Source organism: Cynoglossus semilaevis, chromosome 4 (genome assembly GCF_000523025.1).
Source record: "Cynoglossus semilaevis isolate Cse_v1.0 chromosome 4, Cse_v1.0, whole genome shotgun sequence".
In the NCBI taxonomy this organism is placed as follows: Eukaryota; Metazoa; Chordata; class Actinopteri; order Pleuronectiformes; family Cynoglossidae; genus Cynoglossus; species Cynoglossus semilaevis.
Genome location: NC_024310.1, coordinates 11,432,244 through 11,454,251, shown reverse-complemented (window position 1 = coordinate 11,454,251; position 22,008 = coordinate 11,432,244). Strand labels below are relative to the sequence as shown.

General features: G+C 44.1%; 1 protein-coding gene across 2 annotated transcripts in view; it reads right to left on the bottom strand.

Annotated features, from left to right (window-relative positions):
• Positions 1 to 21,483, bottom strand: part of npas1 (neuronal PAS domain protein 1) — a 41,479-nt gene extending 19,996 nt beyond the window's left edge. Inside the window, exons 1-4 of one of the 2 annotated variants that reach the window (XM_017032236.2) lie at positions 20,092 to 21,483; positions 19,690 to 19,866; positions 11,003 to 11,170; positions 9,372 to 9,610 (exon numbers count right to left, since the gene is read on the bottom strand). In XM_017032236.2, coding sequence (XP_016887725.1) covers positions 9,372 to 9,610; positions 11,003 to 11,097 — 334 coding nt within the window. In that variant the 5' untranslated portion in view covers positions 11,098 to 11,170; positions 19,690 to 19,866; positions 20,092 to 21,483. Of the gene's footprint in view, positions 1 to 9,371; positions 9,611 to 11,002; positions 11,171 to 19,689 lie in introns of both variants that reach the window. The other variant, XM_017032240.2, reaches the window with a different exon arrangement.
• Positions 21,484 to 22,008: the final 525 nt, after the last annotated feature.

Sequence of the window (22,008 nt, the reverse complement as noted above, 5' to 3'; positions counted from 1 at the left end):
ACGAGCACACACTCATCTTGTCTGCATCACCACTCTTAATGCATCCCAAACATAGGCTATCAGAGCTGCTTCAGTGCCAAAGTGGTGCTGTTTACCAAGGCAATTACAGGAGGAGGGGAGGGGGGTAAGAGAAGAGCACGGAGGGTACAGCTCTGGGAAAATGAGAAAACGCTAAGGAAGGCAAGAGTGATCACTTTCTCCTAAGCGAGCGCTGGCACCGGGGGCCGCAGTGACGTGGAAGATTAATTTAGCAATCAGCCGTATTTACTGTTCTATGTCAAAAAGAGTAGGTGATGGTGCGCGTGCGTGTGTGTGTGTGTGTGTGGCCGCGTACACCTGCGAGAGTGTGATTGGAAGTGTGTGAGCAGTCACGGCACTCCAACTGGGCTTTTGAATGCAGTGCTCCCTCTCAAGCCGTGCCTGTGTGGATACACAAGGAAACGTATGGTGTGTGTGGGTCTGCATGCATGACTTTAAGGACCCTTGGATATCTGAGGGTGTGTGTGTGTGGATGTGTGTGTTGCTGCAAGTCTGAGGGAAATCAATACGCGTTATGACAGGAAAATGAAAGCGCTGCTCTAGGTTACAAGTGAACACAGGAGCAGGGTCGGAACACACACACACACACTCACACACACACACAAAAACACAAACACAAACAAACACACTGCCCAGCTGCCTGCCTGTGATGTAGGTTTGGTGAATGGGAGAGGGAGGCATTCCATTAGGGCGATACACTCACACACACACACACACACTCTAGAAATACACACAGCGATGAATTCTCATGTACAGAGTACAGAGCGGCAACATGCCCCCGATTAAACACACAAACTCTCTCTCTCTCTCTCTCTCTCGCTCTCTCTTTCACACACATACGCATAAATACAGAGTTGCCGGACAAAGCCACAGTGGCATTGTAAGATTGGGGTCCCCCCCCGCTCCCCCCTGTGTGACAGAGTGTGAATATAAATAAGGCAAGCCCATTCAGGGCTGTGAAAGAGGGTCTGGTGCTGAGACCCTTCAGTCCAGCCAGTCCCTGCCCAGAGGGGGGATGGGGGAGTCCATCTCGCTCTCTGCCTTCCTGTCAGACATCCTCACATGGCCGTGATAAAGCTACATCACAGGGGAGTCTGCAGGAAGCGACCCCCGTGGTGACCACACCAAAATGGACGCACACAAAGAGTTTGTGATTGTCGTAAGAACGAAAACGGCACAGATGGACACCGTGCGTCCTCAGATTTATGACACATGAGGCCCCGGAGGAGGGACGGTGACCGAGGCCAATCGGTAACATTTGATTGTATAAATCGAGCAAAACATGTGACTCAAACACACAGAGACGCACTTTGAAAGTGTTAACGTAAACAAGGCAGCTAGAGAACCCTGAAGACTTAGGTCTTCACCTGTTTTCACCCCCCCCCCTCCCCCCTCCCCCTCTGGTGTTAACCTTTATCAATGTTGCTATAGAGTCAGTATTAGATTACGCTGAAGTGAGTAGCGGGCAGAGATTGGTCAAGACTGAATTTTGGGATTAGGTCTGGTCGTGGAAATGCATGGGATTGTGATCGTTTCTCACCGCGAAAACAAAGATCCTCTGTTTTGGGGCATTGAACCCCTACTTTGCCTTTCTTGTTCGGTGGCTGTGGCTGTGGGTGAGCAGTTGCAAGGGCCTTGCATCACAAACATTATTCAGAGAGTTCACGGATATACATAACACTAAGTCAAAGCGCTCAGAGGAGGAACAGTCGCGCTCTGTCCCTGGGACCCACAGTTGACCTCTGGATGAGTTTGACGTTTCTTGTGAACGCTTTGGTAAAATCATTTTGTGAAAAAAAACAAAAAAATTCAAAAATGGTAGATTTAATTCTATTTTAAGATGCTAATCACGAGGGCTAAAGTAAGGACCATAGAAGTATTGTGCCATACAACTACAGCCGTTTAATCAAAGAGGTAAATATACAGTATATTCATAGTTTTCAATGTAGGTAGATCACTTTACCCCCGTCATTTGAAAAGTAGCTCCCAAGCCGAAAAAGTGTGGACACCCCTGACATATGCAGCGATCCCTCTCCTATTGCGGTAGTCATGTTCCAAGACCCACCGCGAAATGGGAAGATTATTATATTATTACATTATATTATATTATATTATATTTACGTATATATTTACCCTTTACGAACCTCCCCCACACTGTTATCAACCCTCCCTAGCCTGTATTACCCTTTCCCAAATAATTATACGCACAGTAGAGTTGTTTAATGAAAATATAAGACATGCTGTACATATAAAATAAATTTAAAAAAACAACCATGAAAAACAATGTAAAATACATTCTAATTATAAATTAAAATTCAATCTTCATGCACATGAAAGGTAAATGTAATTTTGAATAAATAATGAGAAAACAGTGTTGATATTCTACGATGAAGATGATGACGATGATGATGATCGTCAAGAACATCGTGATATATACATATCTTCGGGGGAGTCGATCTCGCTCGAGACAAACAGCGATGCCTTGACATCACTTTTGACTTTAGACACGGCAAAGAACCACACCTTCAAAAAAAAGTGACTACCCCCTGCTGGTGGATTTTGGAGTGCGGTTTTAATGTTTAAGTAGAGTAAATTTTTCATTTTTACACACCCAGTTTTTATTCCTCCTTACCACGATACAAACACACGCTCAAAACAAATAACAGCAACAGCGCCAAAAATACGGTGTCCCATCAAGAACAACAATAGCGACAAACGCCGACACACACAGACACACAGAGAGATTACCATTCGTCAAATCACGGTGGCGCCGAACATTAAACTACTACTGTGCACTATGTAGTCATTCCCATTGTCAATACAAACGTAAACGAGTCCTAAGACAGATCTAAATGTGCTGCGACTCGTCTCCAACAGCTCTGTCAAGTCTCATCATCGTATCTTTGTTCGGCACCGAGCGGTGTCACGTCTTAGTCAATAGTGGGTTTTTTTTTTTTCAACCTTCAAAAGCAATCATTGCATTTTTTGCCAAATCTGTGAAAAGTCTCGAAGCTGTGCAACAAGTTGTGAACCAGTTCAACTTATTTTCTTCAACTCAAATACGAATAAGGAATTAAATGTTAGATGTGGGCTGCACGGTGATTACCTGTTGACCGCCCAGGTGTTCACACTGTAAAGTGACCGTTGGTGTGAATCTAAGCGTGAATGGTTTTCTAAGACGTGTGATCAATGTGAAGAGTGTAGAAAGTACATAGAACGTTCTAGTGACAGTTTGTCTCAGGACTGGCCTGGACGCAGACCTGTGTGTGTTCGCAGCCCTGTGTGTGTGTGTTCGCAGCCCTGTGTGTTTTCGCAGACCTGTGTGTGTTCGCAGACCTCCCTCCTGTCACACGCCCGTTTCATTAGCGTTCTTGGAGTTCGCGTCTGCTGCGAGGTTTAATTTCATAGTGGGAATAGGAGACAGGACAGGACAGGGCACGATTGGACACGTTAATTAGAGTCCGACTCGCAGGTCAATTCCCAGGGTCTTCCCAGCACTCCAAGGGAAGAAAAGATAGAATTTTAATTTGAATGATTTTCATTATACTCTGATCTAATACATAATTTAGTCCCACTTAAGTCTATGAGTAAGTAGCCACCTATATGAACACGCACACACAAATACTCCTTGAACATTATCAACAGTTTTAACCAGGTTAGGGTGTTGTCATGGAAACCAAAGCACCAGTGACACTTTCTTTCTAATGCCTTCCTGGGCGTCCAGTCCTGTCTCAGTTCCCACAGCAGAACTACAAACACTACAAAACGTTGGCCTTTTTTGTCATGTTCACTGATGTCTGATAACAGCAGCAGAAATAAAGTGAAAAAACCAAGTTATTTGGATGCACAATATTTATCAAGGCTATAATAAAAGCAGTAATGACATAGAATCTTGTGTCCAGTTTTGCTAAAACGAAAACTCACTTAATGTAATCACCCCACAGACTATGTCACTGGAATTAAAGTAGCCTTCAGTGAAGCTCCTCAAAAAAAACAAAACAACTGCACATCTATCAGGGTTATACAGCATCTGTTGACATTGTCCTGTAAGTAGTAATGAAGTAGTAATGGTATCAGTTTATGGTCATGATCCTATTTAGAGGAAAACCAAAGATAAAAATCAATAAAAATAATGACAGCAGGACCATCCAATAGGATGTCTGCTTTCATTTCACCATACGTAGCCTGGTCTCCTTTAACCAAGCTCATGTTAGACTGATCAAATTTAATTTGAGAATTTATTTTCCATCCTTTTTCATAAATCAAACAGCCGATGGAGAGCATATTAGCCTGATAGAAATTAATAAATTTATGATAGATTAAACACCACCCTTAGTTTGGCAATTTAATGTACTGATGACATAATGATATTAAATAATTGATATACTTCGCAGCCCTATTTAGAAAGGTTAATAGAACAAAGTCAAATGATTGGTTAGTTTTTTTAAACGAGACAGTGGACAGAGCTGTTCCGCTCTCGATCTTTGTCAGTGTTGCTGCTCTGTCATCACAGTTTAGCTCACTGGAACTAACAGCTCCATCATCTGCCAAGAAGTTTACTATCAGCCAAATGTGACACTACAGCTGTTCACAGTGACGGAGAGACACACAGAGCGACCATAATCCCAGCGTCTACTCCGGCACAATTATCGTCTCCCACTGACATCCATCCCTCCCCCATCTTCCCCTGTCTCTGTCCTATCACTCTCCGTCTCTCCTCTGTCGCTCCCTTGCTCCTTTCGCGGTCGAACATAATTTGAGTGCAATTAACTTCCCTTAAAAGCCCGGGCTGCTTTAAGGGCTGTGAATTAAAGGGGAGAGGCAGACACAGGGAGAACACAAGGAGGTTTGAGGAGACAGGAGGGAGGCCAGGGAGAAAGGTGGCAGCGAAAGAAAGGAGAAGTGGGGAAGATGGAGGGCAAGTGAAGGCAGAATTAAAGTCAATGTCACCAGTGATGGGGAGGAGAGAGGTGTGTTCGACCTCACTGAGAGAGACAGTAAAACACTGTTGCTGCCAGGGAGTTGTCACTGCACTGTACAGCGAGACAGACGTGGTCCACGGCTCCCGCGCAGAGAGCGGTGGCTACAGATGTGTCAAGTTCTTAAAACAGTCAATTCTAAAATGACAGCATCTAAAATCACCTAATCTAATAATTAGATTATTATAAAGTATAATCTACAGCAAGGGTGTCAAAGTCATGTTGGTGATTAGATGTCAAGTGTGCCGGACCAGTACAATCATAACAAAATTACCTGTAAATAACAATAACTCTATGTTTTATCAAGCGGGCCGGAAAGAACCTCCTAGCGGGCCATTTTTGGAACGAGAGCCGTATGTTTGACACCGTCCTGATCTACAGACACGGACTTATCAGCATCAGTGACTGTCAGACTGTGTGAAGAATTATGACAAATTCAAGTTCTTGCTGAAAATGAACTTTGACCTGATTTTAGGCATCAAACAAAATGGCGTCCAGGATCTGGACTTTGGTCAAAGAGGTTTTAATACCAGGATGACACAGTCAGGTCTGGTGATCATTGCAATAACATTCGCTCCTACACACGTCAGATGAGTCAACATTACAAAATGTACACATTGTACACATTTATTTGTGACTAATTCATATTATATGAAAAAAGTACTGGTCAAAAACAGTGGTTTCACCTTAATCTAAAACACTTTACTAAAGCCTGAAGTGTGTCACTGTGAGAGTTCAGTGTTGAGAGAAATGATGAGGCCACAGAAGTAAATGTGTGGACGGGAAGAAAAAAAAAAACTTTCCCCCAAAGCAAAATTTACTCAATATCTGGTGCTTTTGAAATATAAATGATTTCAAATAAAAGGCTTGAGTCCTTGAAGGAACTTTGCAAACATAGACACACACACATAGACACACACACAGATGTACAACAAATGGGAATGACCATCATGGGTCATTTTATGTTTCCTTCCAGCCTTCCCTTTCCGTCCTCCCATAATCTATCTCTCCCTCTCTCTTTCTCCTTCTCCCCCTTCCTGATCTACCTCTCTCTCTCTCTCTCTCTCTCTCTCTGTGTGTGTGTGTGTGAAGGTCATGCAATTGATTTTCCTCTGTCTATTCATTTTTCAAGACTGGCTTTGAAACGTGGGAAGCAGACAAAAGCCACACCGACCCCTCCCCTTCACTCCGTCTCTCCTCTCTCTCCTGCTCTCTTGCTCCCTCGACCACCTTCTCCGTCTCCTCTCCGCCGTCCCCGGCTAGCCCGAAAAGCCCCCTCGGAACGGAGAAGTGTGGAGGAATGCAAACTCTCCCTACTCTCCTCCATCCTCACTTTTCATCTTTCTCCTTCCAGCCTTTTTTTTACCTCCTTTGTTCCCTCTACATTAGTCCCTTTCCCTTATTTCCATCCTCTTCTCTTGACCACATTCCACTAACGGAATTAAAGTCATGCATCACACTTAAAAAACCCTGCCAATGCATTGTGGGCAGACTTGTTCAAACTGATGTCCAAATTAGCATCGCAATTTCAGCCCGAGCGCTGCTAAATCTGTGACCTGTTTGTGAGAAATGTCCAAAAAAAAAAAAAAAGAAATAAAATTTGAAGAACACAGACGGACGCACTCACATCACATCCTGACCTTGTGCAAGAAATGCTGGGAATAATTCAGACTCTAGTGCCGCTCTTGCCACATGTTGGGATTCATTGTGTTTGTCTAATGCCTCCCCATTTTCCACGACCTTGCGCTGCAGCCATAGCTGGTTTTCTATGTATGTACAGTTATAGTCCACGCCGCCTCTCATTTTCCTGTTAGCGTCATACCTCGCATTTGTCTTTATACCACAAACTCAGGTCATGCACAGGACAGTGCAGCTACGTGCACGCCGACTTTTCTAAAGAGCAGGCGTTTTCTATCAAGGCCACGGAGAAGCCCCGGAACGCTGAGGCAAAACAATTCACTTTGTGCAGAGCGCAGTCAAGGCCACGGCTTTGTATAAGTGCACTGGTGTATGTATATCACTCAGACATTTGGAGTGTGCTCTGCAGCCAGAGGAAAACCTCGCTACTGCAGGTTCTCCGTGAAGGAGAATATATAGAACTGTGGATATGGAAAAGAGTTGGGTATTTAAAAGCAGATTTGGCAGCTACATCAACCTCATCTGTCTCACTTCTTATAAGAAATCACGTGGGTAAAAATGGTAGTGTGCTGTTCCCCGTTCAGGGTTGTCCGAAATTTGCAGATAAAGTGAAGTGAAAGCTCATTTTTGGCCACTTTGGATACTTCTAGTCACAATTCATGTGGAATAATACAAGAATAGGACCAAGAAACATTCAGTAGGCTTTCAAGTCTGAAGTAAATTTGAAAAATTAGAAAAAAATTCAGTGTTTCTTATAATTAATAAAAGTGTGAAAAATATTGTGCCTATATTGCCTAGACTATATTTAATAAATAACATATTAATTTAATAATAAATGTATCCTGGCACTATAACTTCCTAGTCGTTTTAGAAATTAGCATTAGCCTAGCCATGCTAACCCCTGACATTTTTTATTTTACTTCTTGTTTGTAAACTTGAAGCATTCTTTCAGCACTTGAGTGTCAGTCAGGGAAACAGGAAGTAGCTGCATGACCACATGTGTGTTCAACAAAACAAGTTGTATGTATACTGTGAATCAAGTACTGTAAGCAGTACCGGCTGTAAGATTGTAGTAAGAGGTTGAGGTTGCACTACTTTAAATTCATACTTTCAGCTGTAAAAACAATGAGTGAAATCACTGTGAATTCACAATATCGTTTGAAAACTAAGTCTGTATTAATAAATATCAGTTGAAAATTACTGTTATCAAAATCCCACTCAGTTCATACACAGAGCCTGCTGCGTTAAATTAGCAAGTATTAGCTGCATATTTCTTCCATTATCTTTCATATTCCTACACTGCTTAAAACAATGATTTATAATTACACACACAAAGTGCATTATCAGCTTAGATACATACAAATATAATTTTGGTGCACGAGCTGTAAAATTAGGTGTGAATGGTGATGAAAACACACACGCAGACACAAACACACGCGCGCGCACCTAATTGTACGCTCGCTGCATCATTTCCCCTCAGTAATTGTAGCAATTAAACAGGCTGTATAATTACACTGTCCTCTTGATAAAATTAATTTCTGTAATTACAAATCGCACCAGTGGTTTCCCACCTCTGTGTATCATCCATTTCACTTGTGCCTGAAAACACACACACGCTGGCATCTTTGAGCAGATATATATTGGCTAACCAGGCTCACACTCACACACAGACACACACACACGCACGCACACTGCAGCAGCTATTCCCGTTGTTATCAGAAGACCAGACAAATGTCTCAGGTCTGAATCTGTGGGCGGGTGGAAGGGGGCTGAACACACTGCTGGGCTGTGATTCCCCAAACACGCTGTGAAGAGTGGTAGGTGTTCGCTGGCAACACACACACACACTCACTCACTCACTCACACACCAGCGTATTTATCTCTGCTGTGTAATTATGTATTAGACAGAACTGCAGGAAACCAACAGGAGGAACAACGAAACAAGGTCTGCAGATTTGCAAAGTGTAGCAAATAAAAAAAAAATAAAATCTGGAATGTTGTGGCACGTAATTCTAAACAACTTTATGTTTAAAAATCAAATGAATTTGGTTCTTTTTTTTGTTTTAACAATATGTAAGTATTGAACTACAGTTCTACAGATTTTACTTCTTGTTTTATCTTCAGAAAAGCGTGCTAAAATGGCAAAGTCATGGGATTTCCACTTACCATGAAGAAGGTTTTGGGTTCAATTCCATCTAGTCACTTTCAGAGTTTACAGAGTTTATAGAAATCACAATGCAGACTACAGCTGTGGAAACGTCAAGTCTATTTTCTGTTTCCTAAATATCCTTTTTTCGAAGTTGGAATAGAGAAAAAAATTATCCTAAATAATAATAATAATAATAAGAAGAAGAAGAAGAAGAAGAATAACAACAACAAATAAATAAATAAATAAATAATAATAATAACTTTGGAATGCATTATTATTCTGGTAATGTTGTTATCTTGTGATTTGACATCATTTTCTATGAACTAGAAGAGCGACCCCGAGTTAAAGATGTGTTTTGGAGAAACTAGGATGAACAAATGTGTGTATGCAGTCACGCAGACACCCACAGACATAATTCGTGCAGCACACACAGAGCAGAGTAAATTACTGGGATAATTAGAAACTAATTAGAGAGTCAAATCTGTGCAGGTTGTTTTTTTTTTTCGTGCTAGTAACATGTTTTCAGTGTTAAGTTACTTTTCCCGCTTTCCTCGCCTTCGCCTCACCTTTGCTGCAGTTGCTGTCTCCTTCCATCAGGGGGCTCCAGGGTGGGTCTCCCTGGCTGACAAAGGTGCGCATGTGCAGGTAGCTGATGGTCAGCCGTATGACCGAGGCCTTGTCCAGCTGGCTGGTGATGGCGCCCGGTAAAGGCAACATCTTGGCCAGCTCGAAGAACTCGAAATTCTCCTTCCCTCTTCGTGATCGAGCTGCATTTCTGGACTTTTCCTTACGGAGATTCTGCAGGCTGTGGGTGGTTGGGGGTGGACAGAGGGTGGGGGGGGGGCAGAGAGGTTGCGTTAGAGAAGATGTAGGAGAGAGAAAGAAAACACAGGGCGAGAATGAGTCTGAGGAGACACACGGCACCAGAGCTGGATCTGGTCAGAGGCAGCGTGTAATGGCCACTCACTGCCCACCTGTTGGAGTTTGTATAAATGACCTGCGCCTCAATTTAGAGAATTCATTTCATAAGTACATATGATTGTAATAGCTCCTGCAATTCAAGTGAAACAATCACCATTCATACCCGTCTCTTGCAGATCGCCCTGGTAATTACAGACAAATGCCCCTCTTCTATCTTCCAGAACGGACTCCTAATAATGCCATCGGCTCCAAAATCCATATGTGAATGAACACACTGGCTGGCACACACTCTCACACACACACACACACACACACACACACGGAGCCTATCTCTCCTTCAAAACCCTTGTTCTCTGCTTCACCCTCTCATCTGGTCCCGGACTAGTGAGCTGAGGCCATGATTGAGGGATCAATAGGAGAGGGAGGGGCAGGGTGAAGGGGGGGAGGGAGGAGGGGGGGCTCAGGTAGCCTGTCGCTCTGATTGGGTATTGACTCTCCTCAATGAGGCTCGAGTGGGGGAATTATGTTGTCACAGCCACTTCACAATTTGTGTCGGCGCTGAGCCGGGATAAAGTGTGTGTGTGTGTGTCGTGGCGTGTGCGTGTGTGTGCGTGCGTGCGCGTAAGACAGACAGAAAGAGAATGGGAGCTGGAGGAGGAGGAGGAGGAGGAGGACCTGGCCTTTCTCCTCTGTGTATCTGGTGTAGAAACTAATCCAGAGAAACACACCGGAGAATATGGGAAAAAAAATAAAAGATCGAAGACAAAAACGCTGTTGTCGAAAAAATTAAACGCAGACTTTTTCTCACTTTATACCTGTGTGTGTGTGTGTGTGTGTGTGTGTGTGTGCTATACAGGTCAGGGACTGGCAGCACGTCCAGCCTGCACGTGTGACATCTCATTATTATACTGCCTCGACCCCGGCCGCCAAGAGCAATCGATACACGCACATTGATCCTGCTTAGTTTTTATATCCGCCTGTAAATGAGTGCTCATTAATAACTGGAGCCAAATTTGGTTTAATCTGCCGCCGAAGTGACGACACTCGCCGACGCCGTGACAGGATCGGCAGGTGAGCAGGGAAGCTGATTGGACGAAACTCAGACAGACAGACAGAGATTCTCAGCGGTGAGAAAGTCTTTCTCAGACCGTCACCGTGGACATGTCTGTTAATACGTGGATTTCACCTTGTGGCAATTGATGCGCACACACGCCTGAAGGCTCATACAGTATCAGCCTGTCCATGTGTGTGTGGGGGGGGGGGTGTCAGGTCTCACCAGGGCAGGGTCGGAGGCTTGGCCAGCAGTCCTTGCAGAAAATCCCACTCCACGCTCACGCACTTCCCTTCGCTGACAAACGGCATGGTGGCCATACTTCCCACAGTCACGTGTCGACAGCGCCGTTAACGGGGGCTCTGATTGGCTGAGGATGTGACCCGCTCAGACCTGGATGTCCAAGAAGAGAACAGAAAACAGAGAAGTCTGTCAATAAAATACATTCAGAAACAAAGGAAAACACAACATTTGCTACAGGTATTCACGTCATAGATTGTTTATAAGAAACAGACAGTCGTCTGCATACAAAGAAATGTTCCAGGTAAAGCTGCAGGAAGACATCAATGTGGCTAAATCGTCGTATCTTGACATCAAGATCCATGGAAGGTCGCCTTAAACGATTGATACAGATCATTGTCCAACTAGAAAGGTATTTTCTTATTTCATTTTATAAACTTTGTTAAGAATCTACCTTAAGATAAGACTGACTTTTCCAAGGCTTTGTAGCCTTCTCCAAGGAAAACAAACCACATCCTGTCCACTGTCTGTCCCACCGTGCGGATGTGGACACTGCCAAAATTCATCTCCACTGTCAAAGTTCTGCTCCTCAACCAGTTCCCGACCTTCCCGTCCTCCCTTCTGTGCTGTGCTGACATTTAAAGGGCTAGTGTGGCCCCAAGCACCGCGGTGTCATGCCCCTGGGCCTGAGATGCCCCACTCCCCCTCGGTCCCTGTTTAAGAGTCTCTGTCTGTGGCCCGGCTGGGTCAGCACTACCAAGTCAGGCAGAGCTATGCACAGCGGGCCAGTAGAAATGGGTAAAGTCTAGAGTTAGCGCATGGTTGTGGTGACCTTTGCTAACAGGGGTCAGCAGAGGCCGGGCTCCACGGCAGATATCAACTGTATATATGGAAAGTTATTGGATCGGTGTAAAAGTTTGGACCGCAGAAACAAAGGACTTCTTAATATCTATTCAATTTTGTTGGAAAGACTGTGAGAGATGTTTGAAATAAAGAAGCAAAATTAGACCCATGTTGGAATCTGACCCCTCTCCAAAGAGTGTTTTTCCGAGTATATGTTCTAGTTTGTTTTTGTAAACATTCCAAAATGGGATCCACAATCAGTTCAGTATTACATGGACATTCTACCTAAGTCAAATATTCCAGTATCTGGAGAAAACACAGGGAGTGACGATGATTGACCTAGTGGTACATTTTGGAACTGCACACCCTGAACACAGAGTGGGTCAAAATATGACTGAATCATGACAATAACATGTATATATGTTATTTATATATGTATACATGCATCATGATGATGTTCAGGGAAACTAAGTACATATATGTCAAGTCAAATTTCTTTGAATATTTTGCATGAATGGATTTTAAAATTAAATTGAAATTTTATTTGTAATGGTGAAACAGAATATTAATAATATTATGTAACTGGACTAATGATTCTACTATATACCGGCCTATGTTTTTATTGAAAATATTTTCTAAATCTTTCTTTTAATTTTTTGTTCTGGTAAAATTAAACTGGTTATAAGGGCATTTAAAAATATGTTTCACCAGGTTAGAAAACTACAGGAAACTCCTGTCCAGCCTGTGACAGTCTCCGTCTCACAGAGTGTGGTGACGAGGAGACAGGGTCGAGCAGAGGGCAGCACACCTGTGTCTAACAGCTTCACCTTTGTCACCTCTCCTAGCTCACCTGGATAAATGCACTCCCTGCCAAATAAGTCTTCCGTAGACTAGCCCGGCAGGATCAAAACGGAAAGACACAAACGCGTTCGGCTGCCGTTTTCATCCCCCCCCCTTATCTGTATGTTTATCTCTCAATTGACCCTATCTGTGCCATCTAATCCCTCCCTCCATCTCCCCTGTCTCCTGTCTAACCTACCCCACCATCTCCGTCTGAGCAGACAGCAGGCAGTAATGGACAGGAGCCTCCACAGTAATTATTCAATCAGCCTCATAACCTTGTCACAGGTTGGGCGGCCCCATTAAAGCACTCGTCCAAATGGGCTCCACTGCTATTGCAGCAGAACGGGCTTTATGTCAGAGGTGTCGACGGGGGCTGAGCGCGCGACACCGTCCCATCAATAGAAGAGGGGGAAAAAGGAAAAGGAAGTGTGACGCACAAGAACGGAAACGTACCGCGTTCGCAACCTGTGAGTTAAGCGGGAGCGCAGGTGCTCTGGCTGGGTCGACGCAGATCTATATATTCATAAAGTTGCCACGTGTGGACGTATACGTGTGTTCCGGACCCTCCGACCCTATAGAGTCATGCACTCCTGGCGCGGCCTCAGCAGCAGCAGCGAGGGGGGTGGGGGGGGACACTGCGGTGAACTCTCGCAGCCGCCCGCTTGGCTCCGGCAATGTTTATTTTCAGCAGGGACATTTAATTAGGGCCTCCAGCTGTCAGAGGTTCGTTAGTGCGCTCCTCCTCTCCCCGAAGCTCCCCCTCCTCTCGGGGGAGTCGGGGGCATCAGGCAAATGAACACATTTAAGTCAAAGAGCACGCAGACAGACAATAGCCTGAGTGCCATGCCACCACCTCCCCTAGGTGGAGACATGCTTGTTTTATGCCTCATCTCCTCAACCCCTGGGGCCCAATACAGAGGCCGGCCAAGAGTGAGAGCGTGGAGGTGGGAGCAGAGCAGCGCTCACGGCCCACAGGAGACGCCACGTGCGCCGCCATCACGCAAAGGTGGAGAGCAGGTCTGAGCCTCGCGACGTGCACTTTACAAGAAGGGCAGAATATTTCCAGCTTTGATGATTTTTATGTCCTTTTTTTTTAACGTCCAGGTGACTGTAAATCTGAGTAAAAACCTGAGGAATACAGAGAAATCCTTGAGCAGGTGGGTTTTTTCGTTCTATCTCAGTACTTCATTTGATGGACCTTGAAGAAGTGCAGTAGACAAGGCTGTTTACTTAAAACCTAACATTTTACAGGGGCGGTCGGTGAACAAAGGGATTGAAGTTCAGACGCTATAAAATCTCCCCGAAGTCCTTTTACACCAACTGCATCATTTTACTGCAACTCTCCAAAAAAAAAACTTTTACTGAAAAGAGGAAAGTGTAAAGAGGATAAAAATATATTTCATGAAAAAATATCTAAAAGCTGTAAAAACCTCTTTAAATGATTTGTTTTGTTCAAATCAAATCAAACTCTGTAAATGACATTTTTTTTCAGTCACCTCTCTCTCTTGCTCCCTCTCTCTCTCTCCCACACATCTTTAATTATTGCTCACCAAAGGTTAAAGTGAAGGACGGCAGTAACAGTGATGGTAGATATTCCTGTGAATAATATTTTATCAACAGAACATTCAATATCATGGAAGATGTATAAAACATGGCTGGTAATGACACGGGCAGAATTTTTGATGCAGCTCCTTCTTCTATCTGGCCTTTCATGTTGTTGAGTAGTTGCAAATGAGCGTCTGCAGCGTCCGGGGAGGTGAAGTTTGGTATTCTGGTTCGAGGGCTGAAAGCTACTTATCATGAATTACGGACCTGCTTGGACCTCAGGATTTGGAAGTCAAAAGACTTTTGAATGTTCAATTTTTTAGTGGCTGATCAATGGAGAGCTGCTGGACCTGAAGATCTGTCTCTCTCTCTCTCTCTCTCTCTCTAGCTCTCTCTCTCTCTCCTTCCCTCCATCCAGGACTACTTCATATTCCGACTCGCTCAGAATTCCGCTTCCGTAGCCCAGCGCCTGCTGCCGTTGACCTTGAAGAGTCTGGAACATTCCCGACCCAAGGTTTTCTCCAACTCTCAAGGGTCTTCGGCGTCAGAATTCCCCTCCTCCCCCAACATCCCCGGCTCTCCCATCATCGTCACCCCCTCAGCAGCGCTAAGCCCCTCTTTGCTACTCCCTGGCCCTTGCCTGGGTCATTAATTATCTAATGGAATCAATACGGCGTTAGATTGGACCAGAGTGACCCTGCCCACCCCCAGGTATCTCTATGGTGATGAGGAAGAAGAAGAAGAAGGAGGCTTTGGAAAGTGTGTGAAGGAATGAAGATAACAGCCTGTATGAGTGATCCTGCACCGCGAACGCACAGAGTGGACTCTTCCTAAAGCGGGAGAACAGAGAACACAGAGATCAGCAAAAGATAAATTATTAAGAGGGAGGGGAGAGAGGGGCCATGACAGAGGGGGAGGGAGAGTAAGAGTGGAGATAGATGGACGGACGGACGGAGAAGAAACCAGATTTTCAAGTGTGAGGAAATGGAAACGAAGAACAGATAATGATATTTTCTAATAGTTACTAATGGTAATCAATATTTGGCCCCCCTCCTCCTCCTCTTTAATCACACAGAGCTTTGGGTTCTGGTTCTCGGAGGTCCATGCTGAGGTGTGAAAAACTGAAGAACGTGAACCACAGCCAGGCAGTCAACCTCTGCCTTATATATATATATATATATATAAATGATTAAAAATAAACCATATGCAAAACAGCGAGTGAACATCAGATTTCCAACCAAACTTGAATGGAAACCTGTTAAAATTATTAATTATTTTCAACTATTTTCGATCTTGTTCCTTTCGATTTTTGTCTTTTCCAAAGCTGGAACAGTCTGACAGGTACTGGATTTCAGTCCTTAGACCAAAGACATCCACCAGAATCTTACAAGGAAAACAAAATTCTGATGAACACACTGCTTGGAGACACATTTAGACATAAAACAAAAAGAAATTTACATAAAGATTCCGTCAATTTGTCTCAGAACACGAAATCAAAAAGTCAAAAAGTGACTTTACTTGTTGACTAAGTTTGTTCCAAACACTAAAATGTTACAGCTGAGTGTGTGAGGCAATGTTTTATATCTGATTTTGCTCCAAAAAAGTTTGTATACAAATAGTTTTAGCAAGAGTGTGGGAGAGAGAGCAAAAGACAGAGAGAGAGAGAGGTTCTCCACTGTTTAGTCTGACTACATGTGTTACTGTAAATGCCAAAAACCGAAGCTGTTTTAAATCTGTTTCACAAATACTCACTGCAATAAAAAGACCATAAATCTTTAAGAACCAAACTCACGAAAAAACAAACAAAATAAAAGTTAGCACAAGCTGCTAACGGAACGTAACTGTTGCTGGTGCGAGTCATTTCATTCAATTTTCTCCCCCCTCTATTGTTCATTTATGTATTTATAGTTATATATATATGTGATTTATGACGGTAGGTTCTAAAAGGGTTTAGTTCTGACCTGATCTACACTCCACACACGATCTGGTTGAACCCTAAGTCATCATGTGTTCCCGAGGTTTAATATCCTGACCCTGGTTTAAGGCAAGGCTCAGGATGGAATGTGAGACTTACAGGAAATACAATAATAATAAAAAAAAACAGACTTCGTATTTTGACACTTCCTACAGTGAGATGTAAATGTGCCGACTTGTAAGCGGGGAATACTGATAATATTCATACGTACGGAGTCCCAGACGTTCCCGAAAAATTTGTGAAAGTTATTGGCGAACAAGCACAAAGAGGCAGAGAGGAGACAGAAAGTTCTGCCTCTGACTGAGAGAGAGAGAGAGAGAGGGAGAGAGAGCTGAGTGGAGGCAGCTCCGTCTTTATCAGACTGGAGACAGTAAATCCACTCCTGCAGGCACAGACCACATCAGCACTGACCTCTAAACAACCACAGGCCAAAGACCAGCACACGCAGTTACCCCGGCTATTTCTCCTGTACGACACATTTGTTCACAGAAGGCGGGGAGTTTTTAAAGGCGCTCTGTTGTTCTGCAGCGACACATCAATTAACACGGGCCAGATGTCAGAGATCACAACTGTGTCACACACACACACTCGCACTCACACAGGAACACACTGCATTAAAGTTGCACTCGTCGTTTTGATGGTTTTTTTTTTAGTTTAAATCCAAGGATGAGAAAATACGGAGAGGGAGATTTTAGACTGAGGACGAGGCTTTGCATCGTCTGCATGTGTGTGTGTGTGTGTGTGTGTGGATCCCTTCAGGCCGGTGTGTGAATGACAGCGGGGGGGTTATGTAAGAGCCACAGTGGGGCCGAACTGGACAGTCCGAGCGGAGATCAGGTCAGCAGAGTGTGACACTAAACACATCTCCCTGACACCACGCTGACACCCTCTGTCACAGACACACACACGCGCACCGTCTGTCTGTCAACACTCTTCACACACATACACACGTGTGCACAGCCAGAGCAAGAAGTGTGTATGTGGCTGTCCGTCAAGGGGGGGGGGGGGCGAGGAGAGAGACACAGAGAGGGAGGAGGAGAGAGAGAGAGAGAGAGAGGTCTACCTGAGATGTACAATGACTCATGAAAAGTGGCTGACGATCTCCGCCGACACAGATTAAAACAGACATGACGCCAAATTAAGAAGACGTTTTTTTTTAACCCCCACCGCTGACTTTCACGTGACCAGATTTATGACTCCTTCCTGCTGCGATTGTTATTTACGTGCTGGAGAATTTAGTGTTATCTGTGATGGGCCGAATCTGGTCTCAAGGAGACTTTATCACGTCTCCTTGAGCTCAGTTCTGTGAGAGGACAGCGAACGGAGGAATTCACAGAGAGTTCCCGGTCACGTTGGCATCAAACGCTGCTTTCCTAAATCCACACAATATATACCTGCATCTGGGTTTTATTACCGCAGGCCTGAGAGGCAGGTCACGACCAGAGCATCCTGCAGATGTAAGAAGTGGAAACGGGTGGAGGGGCTCAGCGGCTCACAGGGCCGGGGAATAAAGTGTACCGAGGACATGCCATGTCATAATCTGACCCCGCACGTGTCGAGTCAGCGGCGCAGCGAAAACACCTGTTTGGTTTTAATTCATTATAACAAGGAATAATATTGTTCTGGAAGAGGTTTTTTGTTGTTTTGTTTTTTAAAAGCAACTGTTTCCAGCAGTGGTGAGACCCTGACGTCTCCTCCCGGTGTTTGAACGATAGATTCAGGTCAAGATTCGGATTTATCAGAAACAACAGCTGCAAAAAATCAGCTGACAATTTATAGGAAACATGAGAAAATGTGTTCAGAAATAATTATTAAAGGGATTTTTTTTTAAATAAAAGGGGAATATGAATGTGGAAAGCCAGAAATAGTGAGAACTTTTAGACATAACATGTATGATTTTAAGCTTTAAAAACTCTGACATTTTACTATTATTTTATATATTTTTTTAAATATTTAACATGAACGTTTTGTGTTTTCATCTTGATTTAAATCAAATATTTTTTTGGATCAGATTACTGCCAGGATTATCTGAACTATTTCTTAAAAACTTTCGTCCAACCTGCTCATCTATATCAGGAAATTGGATCACTGTGGATTTTCCATCCTAAAACATTGTTATTCTCTCCGTTAAAGAGGAAAACCGACGTCCAGTTCCACACTAATCAAAGTAAATATCCACAAACTTTAACCACCGACCGTCCCTGGAAATATTAATTCATTAGTGTCATGACTGTCAACTCTCAAAAACATGCCTTACCCACTGTGTGTGCCGCAGCAAAGTCAACTCATCCACAAAGGCATTGAAAAAAAAAGCCCCCCTCATGCAAATTTCAAGGGCAATTTCAAATATTTCAAGGGCATTTAACCCTCGCGCCCTCGCTCATTTGTGCCACTGGTTCCAGCGACGAGACCCCGACCAATGAAAACTTAAAAAAAAAAAAGTCTTTTTTTTCTTAAAGCCTGAAGACACTTTAATCACTTTGCGATGGTTTGATGTTGTTATTTACTCTGGAGCAGCAGCAAACACAGTCACAGTCATCACACTGCTTTGGCCACAGCCACTCTGCCAATTTGGACCACCTGCTGCAAGAGCCCTGAAGGCAGCCAATGTTACTGAGCCACTAAACTGTGACCAATTCTGCCTCTGCAGGTGGAGATGGACACGCAGCCGCTCACTGCGTGCTCCTAAATCTCAATCCCGAGCAAACACACACACACACACATATACATGCACAAGTTAACGCACGCAAACACACACACGCTCATTTTCAGTTTGCGACAAAGTAGAGAGCTCACAGTGAGGTCATTCAGCACAGAACTCTTCAGCTCATCCCCCCAAAAACAAAGAGTGGAGGTTCACACTGAGGGTCTCCGCAGTTAGAGTTAATTGATTTAAAAAAAAAAACAAAAACATTCAGTTAGGATCAGGAACGGTGCATTCAGGGGAAAAAAGCTACATTTAGTCTGCATATTACCAATATTATCAAATTTATGTCCAGGGAGAAAAAAAAGTTTGCAAGAAAAATGACTTTAGAACAGAACTCTGATGGTGTAAGTCGATGTGGCAAATCAGTCAAAAACAAAAGCTCAATATTTTTTTAAAAAAAAGTAGAATAATTTCATCATCATTTCATTCAGTTTTAGGATAAGAGGAATAAATGTGTTCTGATTAAAATAAAAACTGCATAAAAGTCCCTGCTGGTGAAACTACAGTTCACACTGACGCCTGTTGTTCTACACCCCTCAACCAAACTGACGTGAACTGATGACTTTGTTTTGATAAAATGATGAGAGAAGCAACAGATTCACTGATTAAAGCGAAAGAATTCACAGAGAGAAGTCAGATGAAGTCAGATTAAAGGTGACATTTTCAAGGTGTTTCATCCTCGGATGTGTGTGTGTATGTGTGTGTGTGTGTGTGTGTGTGTGCGCTGACAGTAACTTAAAAGATCTATTATCTACTTACCTGACGGACATTTCCAGGGTTAAGTCTGCTGCTGTTGATCTGATCCACTTTGTCACTCCTCCTCCTCCTCCTCTCCTGTGCCCCCTGCTCCTGTGCCCTGGCAGTGCCCTCCTGCTCCGCCACCTCCTTCTCCTCCGCCTCTTCTTCTTCTTCTTCTTCTTACTCCTCCACCAGCACCTCAACAGCAAACAAACACCGGGTGTGTGTGAGCCAAGGGGGGCTGGGACGAGGGCAGCTTCAACCGCTTACTTTCACAAAAGCCAAGACCACACTGCTGGACGCATCACGGACTCTCTTCTCAAGAGTGTGTGTGTGTGTGTGGGTGCGGGTGTGTGCGGGTGTGTGCGTGCGTGCGTGTGTGTGCAGCTGGCTGATGTAGCTCTCCTTGGCTCTCAGACTCACTTCTCTGACACTCTGCTCCACTGCTCCTTCTTGAAGATGGACTCGGATTAGGACACAGCCAGTGTGAGAATCTCTCCGGCTCCCACTCTCTCTCCTCCTCCTCCTCCTCCTCCTCCTCACTCCATCTCTCTCTCCAGCCAACATGCTCCCTCCCACCCTCTCTCCCTCTCCTCTCTCTCCTGCTCACTCATTCACTCTCCTCGCTGAGCTTCTTTCTTTTCATTTCCTCTTGGGAAAGCCGTGCACACCAGTTGTCTCTGCCTTCAGCTGCTCTCTCTCCCTCTCTCCCTCTCTGTCACTAGTAAATATAAAAGGCATGCTTGTACAGCCCCTCGCCTCACTCTCTCCCTCTCTCTCTCTCTCTCCCCGGCTCTCCCTCCCTGACTCGCTGTGTCTCATGCTTTCGTTTACCCCCACCTCTCCGTGCCCCCCTCACTTTCTTTTTCTCACTGTCAAAGCTGCCTTTCAAATGCTGATTAGCAGCCAGAGCAAAAAAAAAGAGAGAGAGAGAGACGGAGAGAGAGAGGATGAGTGAAACAAGTGGGAGATTCCATCACATCCGAGAACATAAACTGTGACTCCTGTCCCGCACAAACACACATGCACACAATCCTGCTTTTGTCACTGAGGAGGACATTACAGCCAAAATAACACACACCCCGGCACGGCGTACTGTTTGACGGAATGACAATTCGAAATTGAAAAATAAATATAAATATCAATCATGTCTGCACAGAAAATAATCATTAGCTTCAATAATAAAAAAAGTCAGTTTTAGGTTAAAAAAATAAGTTTCTTTTTTTTGTTTTACCACAGGAAACTTCCAAAAGTGGGTGTTAAAATGTTTCTGCTGAATTAAAGCAAAGATACACACAAACATTAGTATGTGTCTATATATAAATATAAATATAAATATATACATACAACTGATGGTGGTGGTTCTGTACAGAGGTTTAGAGTTTGCCTGGTTTTCCTCCAGTTTTCTCCCGGTCCAAAACATGCACGGTTATGTTGTTTGTCTCCATTTGTGACCCTGTGGTGGACGGGGGTGAGGGCGTGGGGGGTAGAGGGGTTGCAGACCCCAGTGTCCCCCAATGACTGCTGAGAATCCCTCCACCTCATCCTGCAGGCCTGATGAGAAAATCAAAAAAAAAATTAATTATTTTTTTGTGTATTTCTGCCTTTCAGATTTTGTTTAGTGACACAGTCACTGTCAAGAAAGGTCAAATGGAACACAGAACTCCAAAGTGTCGTTCTCTAACAGCAGATTAACACCTGATTGGCCAGGCTTCCCGAGCTGATCAACGAAGACCCTCGGATGATTTCAGAAATACGAGGAACAGAACTTTTTGCCATCTGACACGTCTCAAGGATTTCTTTAGAAAAAAAAAAAAAAAAACCTCCGCCACCGACTGAGACATTTGGAACAGCTTCACTGTTTATTGATGCACATGCTGCCGCTTCCTCATAAGACCTGACTTATTATGTTCAACTTCTTCCAATCATGCCATGAAGTGAATGAGAGGGGGGGGGGGGTAAACATTGGAGCGCGTCGCAAACTCCGCCGGTGAAAATGTTTCGGCCTCGGACGCAGCTTTTACTTGCAAATAGGAAAACATTATTGATGAAGGTCGGTATGAATTTAATGGTCTCCGTCATGAAAGGTCTGCTGCCTTTTCACCGAGAAGGTCTATAAAGGAGCAGCAGATGAAAACAGCCGTGGAGGTACCACAACCTGACACTTGAGTTCAGTCATATTCCGGCACGTTCTACAGCGTAGTCAACACGGCGCCGTATAGACATAGGGTAACAACGTATACCGTGGCAGATCCAGACACGCATGCAAGCGAATACGTGAACAAATAATCACACTTGGCGAAGTACTCGCTCCCTCTCTCCCTTCCTCTGTCTCACCCA